This window comes from Oncorhynchus nerka, linkage group LG14, assembly GCF_034236695.1.
Source record: "Oncorhynchus nerka isolate Pitt River linkage group LG14, Oner_Uvic_2.0, whole genome shotgun sequence".
In the NCBI taxonomy this organism is placed as follows: domain Eukaryota; kingdom Metazoa; phylum Chordata; class Actinopteri; order Salmoniformes; family Salmonidae; genus Oncorhynchus; species Oncorhynchus nerka.
The window spans coordinates 50,277,379-50,292,324 of NC_088409.1; the positions used below are offsets into that span (position 1 = coordinate 50,277,379).

At 43.7% G+C, this 14,946-nt stretch overlaps 1 protein-coding gene across 5 annotated transcripts in view; it reads left to right on the forward strand.

Moving 5' to 3' along the window:
- Positions 1-14,946, forward strand: part of LOC115141392 (protein dopey-1-like) — a 36,594-nt gene that overhangs the window by 2,516 nt on the left and 19,132 nt on the right. For 2 of the 5 annotated variants that reach the window (XR_010458484.1, XM_029680192.2), the window contains exons 4-16: positions 155-325; positions 507-696; positions 1,079-1,177; positions 1,474-1,573; positions 4,707-4,816; positions 5,713-5,827; positions 6,116-6,236; positions 6,380-6,499; positions 6,719-6,824; positions 7,345-7,374; positions 10,257-10,478; positions 12,242-12,740; positions 12,972-13,279. Coding sequence is in view for 4 of the 5 variants with exons in the window: in XM_029680192.2 (XP_029536052.2) it covers positions 155-325; positions 507-696; positions 1,079-1,177; positions 1,474-1,573; positions 4,707-4,816; positions 5,713-5,827; positions 6,116-6,236; positions 6,380-6,499; positions 6,719-6,824; positions 7,345-7,374; positions 10,257-10,478; positions 12,242-12,740; positions 12,972-13,279 (2,191 nt within the window). In the remaining variant the exon portion in view is untranslated. The remainder of the gene's footprint in view (positions 1-154; positions 326-506; positions 697-1,078; positions 1,178-1,473; positions 1,574-4,706; positions 4,817-5,712; positions 5,828-6,115; positions 6,237-6,379; positions 6,500-6,718; positions 6,825-7,344; positions 7,375-10,256; positions 10,479-12,241; positions 12,741-12,971; positions 13,280-14,946) is intronic. The other 3 variants (XM_029680193.2, XM_029680195.2, XM_065000148.1) reach the window with 3 other exon arrangements.

The window sequence follows — 14,946 nt, forward strand, 5'->3', positions numbered from 1 at the left end:
CTACCGCAGGGCCTTACCTTCAATCCATCTCCTTTGAACTAGTAAGAGAATGAAAATAAGGCATATTTTTCTACAGTTGACCTATCTGCCCTATATTTTCCCCTTTACTCTATTACCACACCACCTAACACCTGCCCCCTGCTTTCTGTTTCAGCTCTGGGCTGTTCCCTCTACTCTCAAATGCTGCTATGTCTGTGAAGCCGGTGCTGCTGGGCCTGTATGAGACATACTACCTGCCCCTGGGAAAGACCCTCAAACCTGGCCTGCAAGGGCTGCTGACTGGGGTCCTACCGGGCCTGGAGGAGGGCTCTGAATACTATGATAGGTAAGAGATGGAGGGCTGGAGAAAGAGAAATTCTGTAATTGAATGAAGTGAATTGCTAATTATGAAGGGAAAAAAATATTCAGTCAGAATCAACCTTAGTAACAATTCAATCATCTGGGATTCGGTATGTTTGATTTGCAACCCAAATTCAGTTATTTCAATTCAATGCAATCCTCTCCAGGACCAACATGTTGCTGGAGAAGGTGGCTGCGGCGGTGGAGCAGTCGGCCTTCTACAGCGCCCTGTGGGGCAGCATCCTGACCAGCCCCGCCGTGCGCCTGCCCGGGGTCACCTTTGTCCTGCTGCACCTCAACCGCAAACTCTCCATGGAGGACCAGCTCTACGTCATGGGCAGCGACATCGAGCTCATGGTACACAAAAAGAAGAATCATTTTCAGAGACACTTGTCTTTTTCCTTTATCCCCCCCCCAAGATGCACACACCAAGTAGAGCTTGTAGTGCCTGTGTTTGGGGAACATTTAGAAATCATTAGTAGTGTATTCATGATGCAGACTGAGATATTAAATCCTGTGAACTTGTATTGAGTAGGTCCAGGAGTTTTTCCTAATAAAAGAAAAACTTAAACTTTGGGCCCTACTTCTTTCCTGAAGAACAAGAACAAGCAACAAATGCAATAGGAGTCAACCTAGTCTGGTTGTTCTGAAATTCGACATAATCACAAAAGTATTTGCAGTACATTAGATAGATGTAAATGGGGCTTGATTTAACCCTGTGTGGTGTCGAACCCTGCAGGTGGAGGCAGTCAGCACGTCAGTGCAGGACTCCAGTGTTCTGGTCCAGAGGAGCACCCTGGACCTGATCCTCTTCTGCTTCCCATTTCACATGAGTCAGGTAAGGACAGATCTGCACTACTCTGTCAGCACTGCTCAGCACACAAGACAGCAGTCACAGCACTTTGGGGAACTGGCCATTCTTGATGATGAGGCTATCCAACATCCAGTTAGAGGGAGAGCATGCAGTGACTCACAGTGGATGCTTGTTTGGCTGTTCACCTCACCATTCAATCATCGAAGCACAATGTGCCTCAGAGACCAAACAGCCCAGATTACGGCATCCTTCTAATTAAGAACTCGTCTGACCTCAGCTATTATTTCCTTACTTTTGTTGTGTGTGTGTTGCTGTTCCAGGCCACCCGTCCAGACATGATTCGGATCCTCTCTGCAGCGCTGCACGTGGTTCTGAGGAGGGACATGTCACTCAACCGCAGACTGTACGCCTGGCTGCTGGGTAAAAGACACACTCACGCACATGCAATGGTTTTCATTAGCCGTGTTCTGGGCGTAATTTTTTGGGGAAAATCCGATAAATAAAATTGGCACCGGCAAATTGTCTAGGAGAAGAAGAAAATGAACCCATTGTGAAATAATGCTTTTTATCCTATTCACTGATGGAAATACCAGTATATGTAAATACATTTGACGGGTCATGCTTATCAGTCAATAAGATAATTAGCATAATTTAGTGAAATTAAATTGGTACGTGTTCAGTATATTTGTTATGTATCCTATTTATCACATGCGTACAGCATACAGAGCGTTTTAGCAGAGAATCTGTCGGACAGCGCGCTAGCTGCTGCTACAGCAAAGGCTTAGGCAACCGAAAACGGGCTTCATCAGCGCGTCACACCAATTTGCAATTAGTTGTGTCAAGTTGGCTGGATGTTCTTTGGCTGGTGGACCATTCTTGATACACACGGGAAACTGTTGAGCGTGAAACCCAGCAGCGTTGCAGTTCTTGACACCAACCGGTGCGCCTGGCACCTACCACCATACCCCATTCAAAGGCACTTCAATTTTTTGTCTTGCCCATTCACCCTCTGAATGGCACACACACACAATCCATGTCTCAATTGTCTCAAGGCGTTAAAATCCTTCTTTAACCTGTCTCCTTCCCTACACTGATTTGAAGTGGATTTAACAAGTGACATCAATAAGGGATCTTAGCCTTCATCTGGATTCACCTGGTTAGTGTATCATGGCTTTCCATGGAAAAGAGCAGGTGTTCTCAACTTTCTTTCATTGTCCAGTAGCCAAAGACACAATCCTAGTCATATTAACAACCCATGCTAGTGGCTGCATATTAGATCTCCCCTCTCTCTGTCACATGAAACCACTAGAATGTGGGGTGTGCTTTTGACAACTGTGTTTTCCCACTAATTGCATTATGGAACGAACATTCACGCCTAACCTACTGCCTTGTGCTGCTTTGCTGCGCTTATAATGTGAATAAATAATAGTTTATCAACATTTTTAAGCTAAACGTTCTGATCTGTTGCATCAGAATCATTGCTTTAAAAAAATGGATATGTTTTTACGTAGCCTAGACCTACAGGTTGTATGAATTTAGGATCTATCGTGCCACAACTGTCCCAGAGTCTGTTTTGGAATAGGCTATTTCTTTCTTGCACAGAACGACAAGATGACCAATAGAATAGGTCAACTTTTCTATGGGGGATAGTAGGTTGACATAGGCTAGTGATTTTGCTGTTCATTACTCCCTTGTCTTGTTGGCTGAGGAAAAGTAAATCTGGACAGTTATTCTAACATCTTCAGAATTTGGTAAGAACTTTCTTGCCTCCTCGTCTTGCATGTTCTTTTAATATGAATTACCATAATCTAAATGTGATTTCTGTTATGGGTTCGGTATATTTCCGGTAATTAAAGTGCTGCTGGTCAAATGTCTGGCGCCACATTTTCATAATGGAAACCCTGGTATACAGGCACAAACAAGCACATGCACACATACATACTAGAGGTCGACAGATTAATCGGAATGGCCGATTTCATGTTTTCATAACAATCGGAAATCGGTATTTTTGGACACAGATTTTTACACCTTTATTTAATCTTTATTAAACTAGGCAAGTCAGTTAATAACACATTCTTATTTTCAATGACGGCCTAGGAACGGTGGGGACAGGCAGAACAACAGATTTTCACGTTGTCAGCTCGGGGGATTCAATCTTACAACCTTACAGTTAACTCGTCCAACGCAATAATGACCTGCCTCTTGTTGCACTCCACAAGGAGTGCCTGTTACGCGAATGCAGTAAGCCAAGGTAAATTGCTAGCTAGCATTAAACTAATCTTATAAAAATCTATCAATCATAATCACTAGTTAACTACACATGGTTGATGATATTATTAGATATTATCTAGCGTGTCATGCGCTGCGTATAATCTGACTGAGCATACAAGTATCTAAGTATCCTACAGAGCGGTGGTAGGCAAAAGCAGGTGCGTAAACATTCATTCAAACAGCACTTTCGTGCGTTTTGCCAGCAGCTCTTCGTTGTGCGTCAAGTATTGCGCTGTTTATGACTTCAAGCATATCAACTCCCGAGATGAGGCTGGTGTAACCGAAGTGAAATGGCTAGCTAGTTAGTGCGCGCTAGTAGCGTTTCAAACCTCACTCGCTCTGAGCCTTCTAGTAGTTGTTCCCCTTGCTCTGCATGGGTAATGCTGCTTCGAGGGTGGTTGTTGTCGTTGTGTTCCTGGTTCGAGCCCAGGGAGGAGCGAGGAGAGAGACGGAAGCTATACTGTTACACTGGCAATACTAAAGTGCCTATAAGAACATCCAATAGTCAAAGGTTAATGAAATACAAATGGTAAAGAGAGAAATAGTCCTATAATTCCTATAATAACTACAACCTAAAACTTCTTACCTGGGAATATTGAAGACTCATGTTAAAAGGAACCACCAGCTTTCATATGTTCTGAGCAAGGAACTTCAACTTTAGCTTTCTTACATGGCACATATTGCACTTTTACTTTCTTCTCCAACACTTTGTTTTTGCATTATTTAAACCAAATTGAACATGTTTCATTATTTATTTGAGGCTAAATTGATTTTATTGATGTATTATATTAAGTTAAAATAAGTGTTTATTCAGTATGGTTGTAATTGTCATTATTAAAAATCAAATTTAATCGGCCGATTAATCGGCATCGACTTTTTTGGGCCTCCAATAATCGGTATCGGTGTTGAAAAATCATAATCGGTCGACCTCTAATACATACCACTGCATGTGTTCTGTACAACTTAGTATAGTTGCGCTGTTGGACTTTGCCTGTTGGAATGATCATCTGGTCATTAATGTCTTGTGCAGTAACATGTCTTGTAACAAGTCATATGCCAGTGCTTATTTCCCTACTTTGTTTTGTCTTATTTTGCGTCTTACTCGCTGTGGATTTAAACAAAATGCTGGTAAGTGTCTGCTTGGTTAAGCAGGGCTCATTTTTTTACACGCAGAAAAGCTTGTTTGTCTGCAAAATTACTGGTAACTCAATCTCACCCCACCACCTTCTCCCTTGTCTTTCGTCATATTGTGTGTGTGTGTGTGTGTGTACTCTGCTCCTAGGCTTTGACAACAATGGTGTGAGGACAGGCCCTCGCAGCTCTCGACAGAGCAACCCTGAGGACCATGCTACCCAGTATTTCAATACCTACTCCAAGGACATGCTGGTCCAGGTACGCCTTGTATGCACCCCCCCCCCCCCACACACACACACACACGGCCTTTATAAAAATGCATACAAAAACAAGACAAGCTGTTCCATGTGCATTTGCTCAGCCTTTAAATACAGATTGCTAACACACACTTACAAGACAAACTGTTCCAAAGCTATTTGCTTAAATTAGTATTTTCAAAGACCTCAAAGTTTGAGTTGTTCGTCTGAAAGGGAGCAAGGTAAATGCCATTTTTCAGCAGGTGAAATTCAGACCACTACTGCTCCCCCTCTGTGCCCCCTTTTAATCTCTAAACTACCCCCCACCCCACCTACACACACACACCCTTAGGGGTTTGCCTGTAATGCCTGTAGCCCCAACTTCCACACCCCTCCTAATCCCAGGGGCCTTCCCTTTGAAGCTCTCTGAAATACTGCTCTGTGCCTGGGCCATGATCACACACTCACACACTATTCCCACTTCTAATGCACTGTCACGCTCCAACAGCATTGGCCCTTATGATGGCGGGGCCTACATGTGATGTGTCCTGTTACTCCAGGGGTTGGGACAGACAGACCAGGGCTTTAATTTGTTCATCTGCCATCTGTTCATGGACACTTGTTGGGTCTCCTCCTGCCGGGAAACGGGGCTACTGTAGGGACCGTCTGTTCCCCGGACCCATCCGCTTCTGTGTTAGACGAGGCGTGAAACACACACACACACACACTGAAGGACAAAAATAAGACTTGCCTTGGAAAATGTCCCCAGGCCCTAACCCAAAAATGTAATCCCAACCAGAAACTAGATAGCTAACCAGCTGAGTCCGTGTTCTGCCGCCTGTCTCTGGAGTTGCTTTGATCGTTCTGTATTTTTTGAATGCGGTTTGATCCAGAAGTTTTGACCGTGTGTGTGTGCAGGCAATGGTGGGGATCCTGCAAGGGAAGGCCCGAGGCGGGGAGGAGGAGAGCATCCTGATGCATGACCTCAAGCCTTTCCGCATTCTCATCAGTCTGCTGGACAAACCTGAACTCGGTACAGGATATTACTACATCCATGTCACTTTTACACACCGAATAGAACACACACAGCATTTTGGTCATAGTGACCCACTACTGGGCCGCTTTCAGAAGGGAACACCATAGCAAAACGTTTCACAGCTGACAATTAAAATGAGCGCTTCTTATTGGACAAATCCAGGCAGTCCGTCCCCGTTTCAGTCCATTTCCTTCCATTTGGTGCCTAATGACCCTATTTCCCTTCGACTGTTCAAGATACATTTGTAAATGATCAGTGACTGATTTGTAACCCTGTGTGTTCCAGGACCAGCCATCCTGGAGGACGTTTTGATCGAGGTCTTCAGGACATTACACACACAGTGCCGAGCAGAGTTGGACCTGCAGAACCACAACCAATTCAGCAAGGACCATGCTCATCTCAGCAGGTTGGCCAGCGTGTGTGTGTGTGTGTGTGTGTGTGTGTGTGTGTGTGTGTGTGTGTGTGTGTGTAACACTAAACACATGAAAAAAGCCAAAGCTTTAATAATAACCATTGTAAGCTAAGGGTCGTATTGATTGTTTCCCTCAGCAAACTGCGAGAAAACAAGAAAACTGCAGAGCTTATCAAGACGGCCAATCTCCTGTTCAACTCTTTTGAGCCGTACTACATGTGGGACTATATCGCTCACTGGTTCGAGGACTGCTGCAGGTCTGTGTGTATACGCTGCTCCATGTGTTAATGCTGACATGGTAAGATAGCGAGATAGAGCCTGAGTCGTGTTCAGTAGGCCACACCATAGCAAAATGTTTCGCAACAGAAAATAAAGTTTGGCATTTCTTATTGGACAAATTTTACTCCGTTTTTTTTTGCGGAATGAACACTCACCTGTTTTGTGTTTGTAAATGGGTCACTCTGTCCATCTTGCAGCAAGGCAAATAATGGACCAGGGAATGCTGGGAGCACAGAGTCCTCAGGGCTCTCATTGGTGGAGTTCTGTCAGCTGGTGGACTTCCTACTGGACATTGTGTCCTTGGTGAGCCATACACACACACCCTTCTCTCCCTGCCTTCCTTTCTCACTCATACTATAGTCCCTCTATACAGAACAACAGCCATTGAAATATCAGTACTCATACAATAGAATATTTACTAATTATAAGTCGCAGTTTCTGAATGTGAGTGCTCATGGCAATCCCTTATGGTGTGTGCGGTCTTTCTATCTGTGTGTGTGCAATGCATTAACAGGTTCTAGAACTGCCTGTATTTTGTGTCATTGCATCTTCTAGTAGAGAGAATGCTTGTCTTCATTTCCAATCTGAAATGGTTGGAAAGCCCCTGACACCTTTATTACTGTCTGTGTGCGTGCACAGCGTGTGTGTGAGTGATTGCTTGTGCAGGTGTTTGCGTGTGTGCGTGTGTGTGTGTTTGCGTGTGTGTGTGTGTGTGAGCGTGCAGATGTTTCTCTGCATGAGTATGTTTTGCATACAAAGTGTCCTCTGGCCTATGCTCTGCTTGCTCCTGTCTGTTCAATCTATCTGCTCTCTTTCCTTGAAGCCTACTAGAAGCATGAGGGTAATCTGCCAGGTAAAGTACTGCTGTCTCCTGCTTCTTCACCCTTCATCCTGCCTGCCTGCATTACTGTGCTTGCATAACATTTTAGCAACGTCCCAGCAACATTCCTGTTCCTGTATTGTTGGGAATATGGGAGGAATGTCTACCTAGTCCAACATAATTGGGATTTTTATGTAGTAATATACTGTATATATATTCATAGTTTGGTGGGGGATGTTGTGAAAATTAAATTTCAGCCTGGTGTGTCATTATCCTGCATGCACAGAATAATATGCTCCCATTGCTCATATTTAAAGAAGTAGCCTATGTCTTTTTGAATATTTCACTATTCTACTAGTTTATTCTTAATTTGTCCATTGTTCTGTTTTCTTTTAGCATAATTTTTGAATATGTAATTTGTAAAGAAAATGTCCATTACAACATTCAAGGAAAAGGTACAATGTAAGATGACAATGATTTGAGGAAGCCTGCTCATGATGAAATATTTTAGTAGGGTTGTATTTTTCAAAGGGTCTAACCTATTAAACTTTGATGGCCTCTGATGGCTTTTTCTAAACAACGCATAGTATTGTGTACTACCCTCATAAAATACAATGCTTTCAGAAAGTATTCACACCCCTTGACTTTTCCCAAATGTTTATTTTTTTTTACAAAGTGTGATACAAATTTATTTAGTTGTAATTTTAAGTGAACAATCTACACAAAATACTCATGTCAAAGTGGAATATCTTTTTTAATGGAAAATAAAACATGAATATATCTTGATTAGATAAGTATTCAACCCCCTGAGTCAATACATGTTGGAATCACCATTGGCAGCGATTATAGTGGTGTGTCTTTCTGGGTAAGCTTTGCACATCTGTATTGTACAATATATGCATCTTGTTCTTAAAAAAAAAAAAAGAAAAGCTCTGTCAACTTTGTTGATCATTGCAAGACAGCCATTTTCAAGTCTTGCCATAGATTTTCAAGCCAATTTCAGTCAACTGTAACTCGGCCACTCAGGAACATTCAATGTTGTCTTGTTCAGCAACTCCAGTGTAGATATGGCCTTGTGTTTTAACTTATTGTCTTGCTGAAAGGTGAATTTGTCTTCCAGTGTCTGTTGAAAAGCAGACTGCACCAAGTTTTCCTCAAGGACTTTCCCTGTGCCTAGCTATATTCTGTTTATTTTTATCCCCCAAGAAACTCACTAGTCCATAACATGATGCATTTTGTTGGATTTGCCCCCAACATAACACTTTGTATTCAGGACAGAAAGTTAATTTCTTTGCCACATTTCTTGCAGTATTAGTAGTGCCTCATTGAAAACCGGATGCATGCTTTGGAATAGTTATGTTTTGTACAAGCTTTAGTATTTTGGATTTATGTTAGTGTTGTTGAGCCACACTCGGTTATCTCCTCTCACAGCCATTCAACTCAAACTATTTTAACATCACCATTGGCCTCATGGTGAAATCCCTGAGGTTTCCTTCCTCTCCGGCAACTGATTTGGGAAGAGCACCTATGTCTTTGTAGTGACTGGGTATATTGATACCACCATCCGAAGTGTAAAATTAATAACTGATGCCATTCTCAAAGGGATATTCAATGTGAGCTTGAGGTGCCTTTCTTTGCGAACCATAGGAAAACCTCCCTGGTCTTCGTGGTTGACTCTGTGCTTGAAATTCACTGCTGGACTGAGGGACCTTGCAGATAATTCTATGTGTAGGGTACAGAGATGAGGTAATCGTTTTAAAATAATGTTAAACACTATTATTGCACACAGTGAGTCCATTCAACTTATGTGACTTATTCAGCAGATTTATACTCCTAAATGTATTTAAGCTTTCTGTAACAAAAGGGTTGAATACTTATTGACTCAAGACATTTTCTGGTTCAGTCTGCTTTTAGACCTGTAAACATTTCTAAAAGCAGACTGAGCCAGGCTTTCCTCTATGGTTTTGTCTGTGCCTAGCTATATTCCATGTACTTTTTATTAACAAACCAAAAAACTCTCTAGTCCTAGCCAGTGACACAATCTCAATTCAGGCTGTAACACAACAAAATGTGGAAAAAGGGGTGTGAATACTTTCGGAAGGCACTGTACATTTGTAAGTCCTACAAACACATGCTTAGTACAGTTCGGAAGGTAAGAACTGTTGGATTCTGATGAAGAAAAGCAGTGTGACTACTACAGAGCCTGAGATGCAGCAGGCAAAAAAAAAAACATTTTTTTTGTTCATTTTTTTTCTTTGGGGGGTGGAATGATATACAGTGCCTTCAGAAAGTATTTATACCCCTTGACTTATTCCACATTTAGCTGTTAAATATTTTTTTCTCTCACCCATTTACACACAATACCCCATAATGACAAAGTGGAAACATGTTTTATAGAATGTTTTGCAAATTTATTGAAAATGAAATACAGAAATATATCTCATTGACGTATTCAGACACATTTTAGTTTATTGCATTCAGTTATACATCTGACAGGGTATCCCCCTTTACCTCCAATCGTTGGACGCGGTTCTGGGTCCAAAACAACCACAGATTATTCTGGAAATGCCTACAAAAGCCATGGTAATGGTATACAGTTTCTCTAATGTGTCGACCTATTTTAAATAATTGAGAGGTTAAACACAAGCGTTGTACTGATAACTAATAATAATAAATAACTATATAGATTCGGAATTGGATTTTAATTACATCAAGCTCCAAAAAGAGCTTTCTCAGATATGCTTGATGCTGCCTTTTTATTTTATTACGTTTATTTGATAGGGTCTATTTACAGTTAAAACACAAATCAGGTTTTGTGATGCATTGTACTAGATGAATCTAATGTCCATCCCCAGGTACGAGTGGCGACCCTATTCTCCAGAGCCCTCTCACCCTCCTCTTCCTCCTCCCTTCAGGAGACCTACATAGAGATCCAGACGGAGCACCTTCCCCAGCTTCTGCTGCGCATGGTTTCTGCCCTGACCTCTCACCTCCCGGCCCTGGGCCTTGGGGAGCTCACCCACTGCCTGCGCCTCTGCTCTAAGATCCTCAGCAAGGTGCAGCCCCCCCTGGTGTCCCCCCTGTCCCTGCCCACGGGCCCCCTCGCCTCCACAGTCTCTGCTAAGGAGGAGAAACGGGTAAGAAGTACTGAGATGGTGCTCCAGCCCGGGACACCTATATGAGTTAGATTAACCTTGGTTCTTACAGCCAGAGCATATTCTATAGCTTTTGTTGTTTATGTTTGAGTTTTTTTTATGCATATGTAAAATGTATGTCAAATAAATGCTTAGATGTATGATGAATCAATATTTCGTGCAGACATTTCCCAGGTAATAAGGATAATCTGTAGGCTACTTTTTCATGAAAAACGCAACTGGACATTGTCTATCCTGATTTACGCTTTTAACCCAGTTACATTTGATCCCGTAAAGCATTGGTGATGATGGATGACCTTCAGTCATCACCTCTGCCAAGTCTGAAAGCATCCTGTTGTCTTCCAGGTTCTACCTTGCCTTTACACGGTTTGCTTTAGCAAATTGTCCCTGAGCATTTGGTTGATCATAAAATAACACCGTTCCTTTTATCTCTGAACAGTGTTAAATCGTTTTTGCCTTTTGTCATTGTCAAGCGGATGTTCAAAGGCAAACATACAACCCCCTAACACGCCCACATTCATTGATTCTCACTTTGAGAATTAAAACTTTGTCAATTTTTCAGTTCCTAGCTGATGTCTGACTACCTTTGATAGTACACAAATGTCACTTCTTTCACTTCCTGCCAAATAAAATCATCAGAGCAGGGCTTCTCTGTTGTTGACCTAGTAGAGACGACAGCAGTTTGGCCTGATTCCCTAGCCCTCAAAAACATAAACACCCATCCAAGTCCCTCATGGTGTCCCCTGGTCCCAGTGCTGGCCACCACCCCTCTACCCCCTCAATTTGTCTGGGTGGTCCCCGCTCCAGGACTGGAGGGGAGCTGGAGAACTGTCCCTCCCCTTTCCCCAGACAGAGGTGTTAGAAGCTGGGATCAGTCAACTATCTTTGTCCCCCTGTCTGTTACCTGGCGGTCTGGTAGAGTGTTTCAGTGCTCAGTAAGGCTTGACTAAAAGTTGACCGACTCCTAGGCTAGAGGTAGAGGCCAGGGAGAGGTGCAAGGGGGGGGGCACATAGAGACACACACAAGTGGTAACTAACAAACAGCTGAGCCCCTCTTTCTCTCAGAGGAAGGGTTTCCCCTTGGGTATGTCTGCTCCATTGGAGTGGAAGGTTTCCTTCCCTCCCTTCAGCTCTATCCATCCTCCCCCCTCTCCCTTCCTCCTGTTCTCCAGCTACCCTCCTGGGGACATTTACAGGACGTAGTTTGCCATCTGAGTCCTGCCGCCAGAATGTGTAGCCTCAGCCTGGCGCACTGCATGCTGGGAAAGCCCTGGGGCTGTTTTGTGGCATGGCAATGTGCAATGTGGGGCTGTCTGTCGATCTGTCCTAAGCTGGCTGGCATGATGCAGGGAGGGAGCTGTATGTAGGGTGTAGTTAAGGAGTCCATTCAGTTTGGGGCAACAGCTGTCCACTTCCCTGTCTGCGCTGTGGGTGCCTAAGGTGTGTGTGTGTGTGGGGGGGGAGTGTCTGTGCTTAGAAATCCTCTCCCTCCTTGTCTCCTGAGAGACCTGCGCTCTTCTCTTGACCTGATGCACTTTGGTCCCCACTGACAATCCTAAAACAGGCCCCGTTAGAATTATTAGGAACTGTGCTGTTGTTACACGGTCAATTTGTTCACTGGAGGGTCCAGTTTTTGGTTTCCAGCTGGTTTAACATGGACACCTTTTGTTTCCACTCCTGATATGTATTGAATGCTGTCTGTGTTTGACCTTTTCTCCTCTCTTCTTCCTTTTCTCTCTCCTAAGTCCCTGCCCTCTACTCTGGAGCTCCCCAGCGGCGAGGTGTTTGAGAACGGGGAGAACCCCAACAGCAGTCGCTCCTCCGAGAGTGGCTTCACCGATTTTGTCCAGTACCAGGCCTCTGAGGAACCAGCACTACCCACTCAGCCTTCCCTCAAGACTGGCTGCAGCGGCTCCCTCCCAGCCTCCCAGAACAAGCCGCAGGACAAGCCCGTCATGCAGTGCTGCCTGGAGCATTTCCAGCACTTCCTCTCCCGCCTGGTCACCCTTTACATCACCCCGGGGATGGTAGAAGGATCTGGGGGTGAGAGGAGCGAAGTGGTACGAACGGAACCAGAGGGCGGCGCCCAGCAGAACGGGCGTGATGTGGTTGAAGTGCCGGGGCAAAGGGAGTGTCTGGCGGCCTTTACTGCCGCCTGCCAGCTCTTCCTGGAGTGCTCCAGCTTCCCCGTCTACATCGCCGAGGGCAACCTCAAGTCCACGCCCCCGCCTAAGGAGCAGACTGGTAAGACAGACTGACTGACCACGTTTGAGATACAGTACAGGCTCTGCTCAGATGAACAGATCTTCACTATGGCTGGAGAAGTGTTTAATTACATTTCAGTTTGATATGATAATCCTATACCCTTCTCCGTATGTCAAACATATGGTCTCTTCTCTCCCCTTTGTGTTAGATGAGCACATCTGAACTACAGCTATTTACTGTTGTATGTCTTCTCCCCTTCTCTCAATATAGTATCGTCTCTATTCTCTCCTGCAGACAGAGAGCAAGTGTGTCCTGCCGTGTGGTTGCAGACCTTGATGGACGCCTGCTGCCTGGCCAGTGACTTCAGCGTCCAGGGCGTGGCCATCTCCCTGGTCATGGACCTGGTGGGCCTCACCCAGTCTGTCGCCATGGTCACTGCAGAGGGCAGCATCGCTGGTGGCAACGCAGACTCCACCCAGCCCATGAGCCCTAGCCAGGGCCGTGTTGCTGTGGTGATCAGGCCACCACTCACACAGGGAATCCTGAAGTACATCGCAGAGAAGACCGACTTCTTCAAGGTAAGTGACAGGGAAGAGATTTGTGGCTTATTTGGATCTGATATTGTTGAGATGTTTAGAAGTGGTTCAGTACAGAGAACACAGAATGTAGCTCAGTATGATAAATGGAAGAAACTTTTGAGATCTCTTTGCCATTGCTCACCATGATAAATGGTAGAAACTTATATGCATAAATCTGTTTTGCAGCATGATGAATAGTACAAACTTACAGTACCAGTGAAAAGTTTGGACACACCTACTCATTTAATGTATTTTCTACATTGTAGAATAATAGTGAAGACATCAAAACTATGAAATAAAACCATATGGAATCATGTAGTAACCAAAAAAGTGTTAAATAAATCTAAATATATTTAATATTTTAGTTTCTTCAAAGTTGCCACCCTTTTGCCTTGATGACAGCTTTGCACACTCTTGGCATTCTCAACCAGCTTCACCTGGAATGTGTTTTGAACAGTCTTGAAGGAGTTCCCACATGCTGAGTACTTGTTGGCTACTTTTCCTTCACTCTGTGGTCCAACTCATCCCAAACCATCTCAATTGGGTTGAGGTTGGGTGATTGTGGAGGCCAGGTCATCTGATGTAGCACTCCATCACTCTCCTCCTTGGTCAAATAGCCCTTACACAGCCTGTAGGTGTGTTGGGTCATTGTCCTGTTGAAAAACAAATGATAGTCCCACTAAGCGCAAACCAGATGGGATGGCGTATCGCTGCAGAATGCTGTGGTAGCCATGCTGGTTAAGTGTGCTGTGATTTTTAAATAAATCACTGACATTGTCACCAGCAAAGCACCCCCACACTATCACACCTCCTCCATGCTTCAAGGTGGGAACCACACATGCAGAGATCATCTGTTCACCTACTCTGCATCTGACAGACTCAGCTGTTTGAACCACAAATCTCAAATTTGGACAGATTTTCACCAGTCTAATGTCCATTGCTTGTGTTTCTTGGCCCAAGCAAGTCTCTTCTTATTATTGGTGTCCTTTAGTAGTAGTTTCTTTGCAGCAATTTGACCATTCTCTGAACAGTTGATGTTGGGATGTGTCTGCTACTTGAACTCTGAAGCATTTATTTGGGTTGCAACTTCTGAGGCTGGTAACTCTAATGAACTTATTCTCTGCAGCAGAGGTAACTGTGGGTCTTCCTTTCCTGTGGAAGTCCTCATGAGAGCCAGTTTCATCAAAGTGCTTGATGGTTTTTGCAACTGCACTTGAAGAAACATTCAAAGTTCTTAATTTTCTGGATTAACTGACCTTCGTGTCTTAAAGTAATGATGGACTGTCATTTCTCTTTGCTTATTTGAGCTGTTTTTGCCATAATATGGACTTGGTATTTTACCAAATAGGGCTATCTTCTGTATACCACCCCTACCTTTTCACAACACAACTGATTGGCTCAAACACATTATAAGAAGGAAAGAAATTCCACAAATTAACCTTTTAACAAGACAAACTTGTTAATTGGAATGCATTCCAGGTGTCTACCTCATGAAGCTGGTTGAGAGAATGCCAAGAGTGTGCAAAGCTGTCATCAAGTGGCTACTTTGAATAATCTCAAATATAAAATAACTTTTTCTTTTTGGTTACTACATGATTCCATATGTGTTATTTCAAAGTTTTCACTATTATTTTACAATGTAGAAAATAGTACAAATAAAGAAAAAC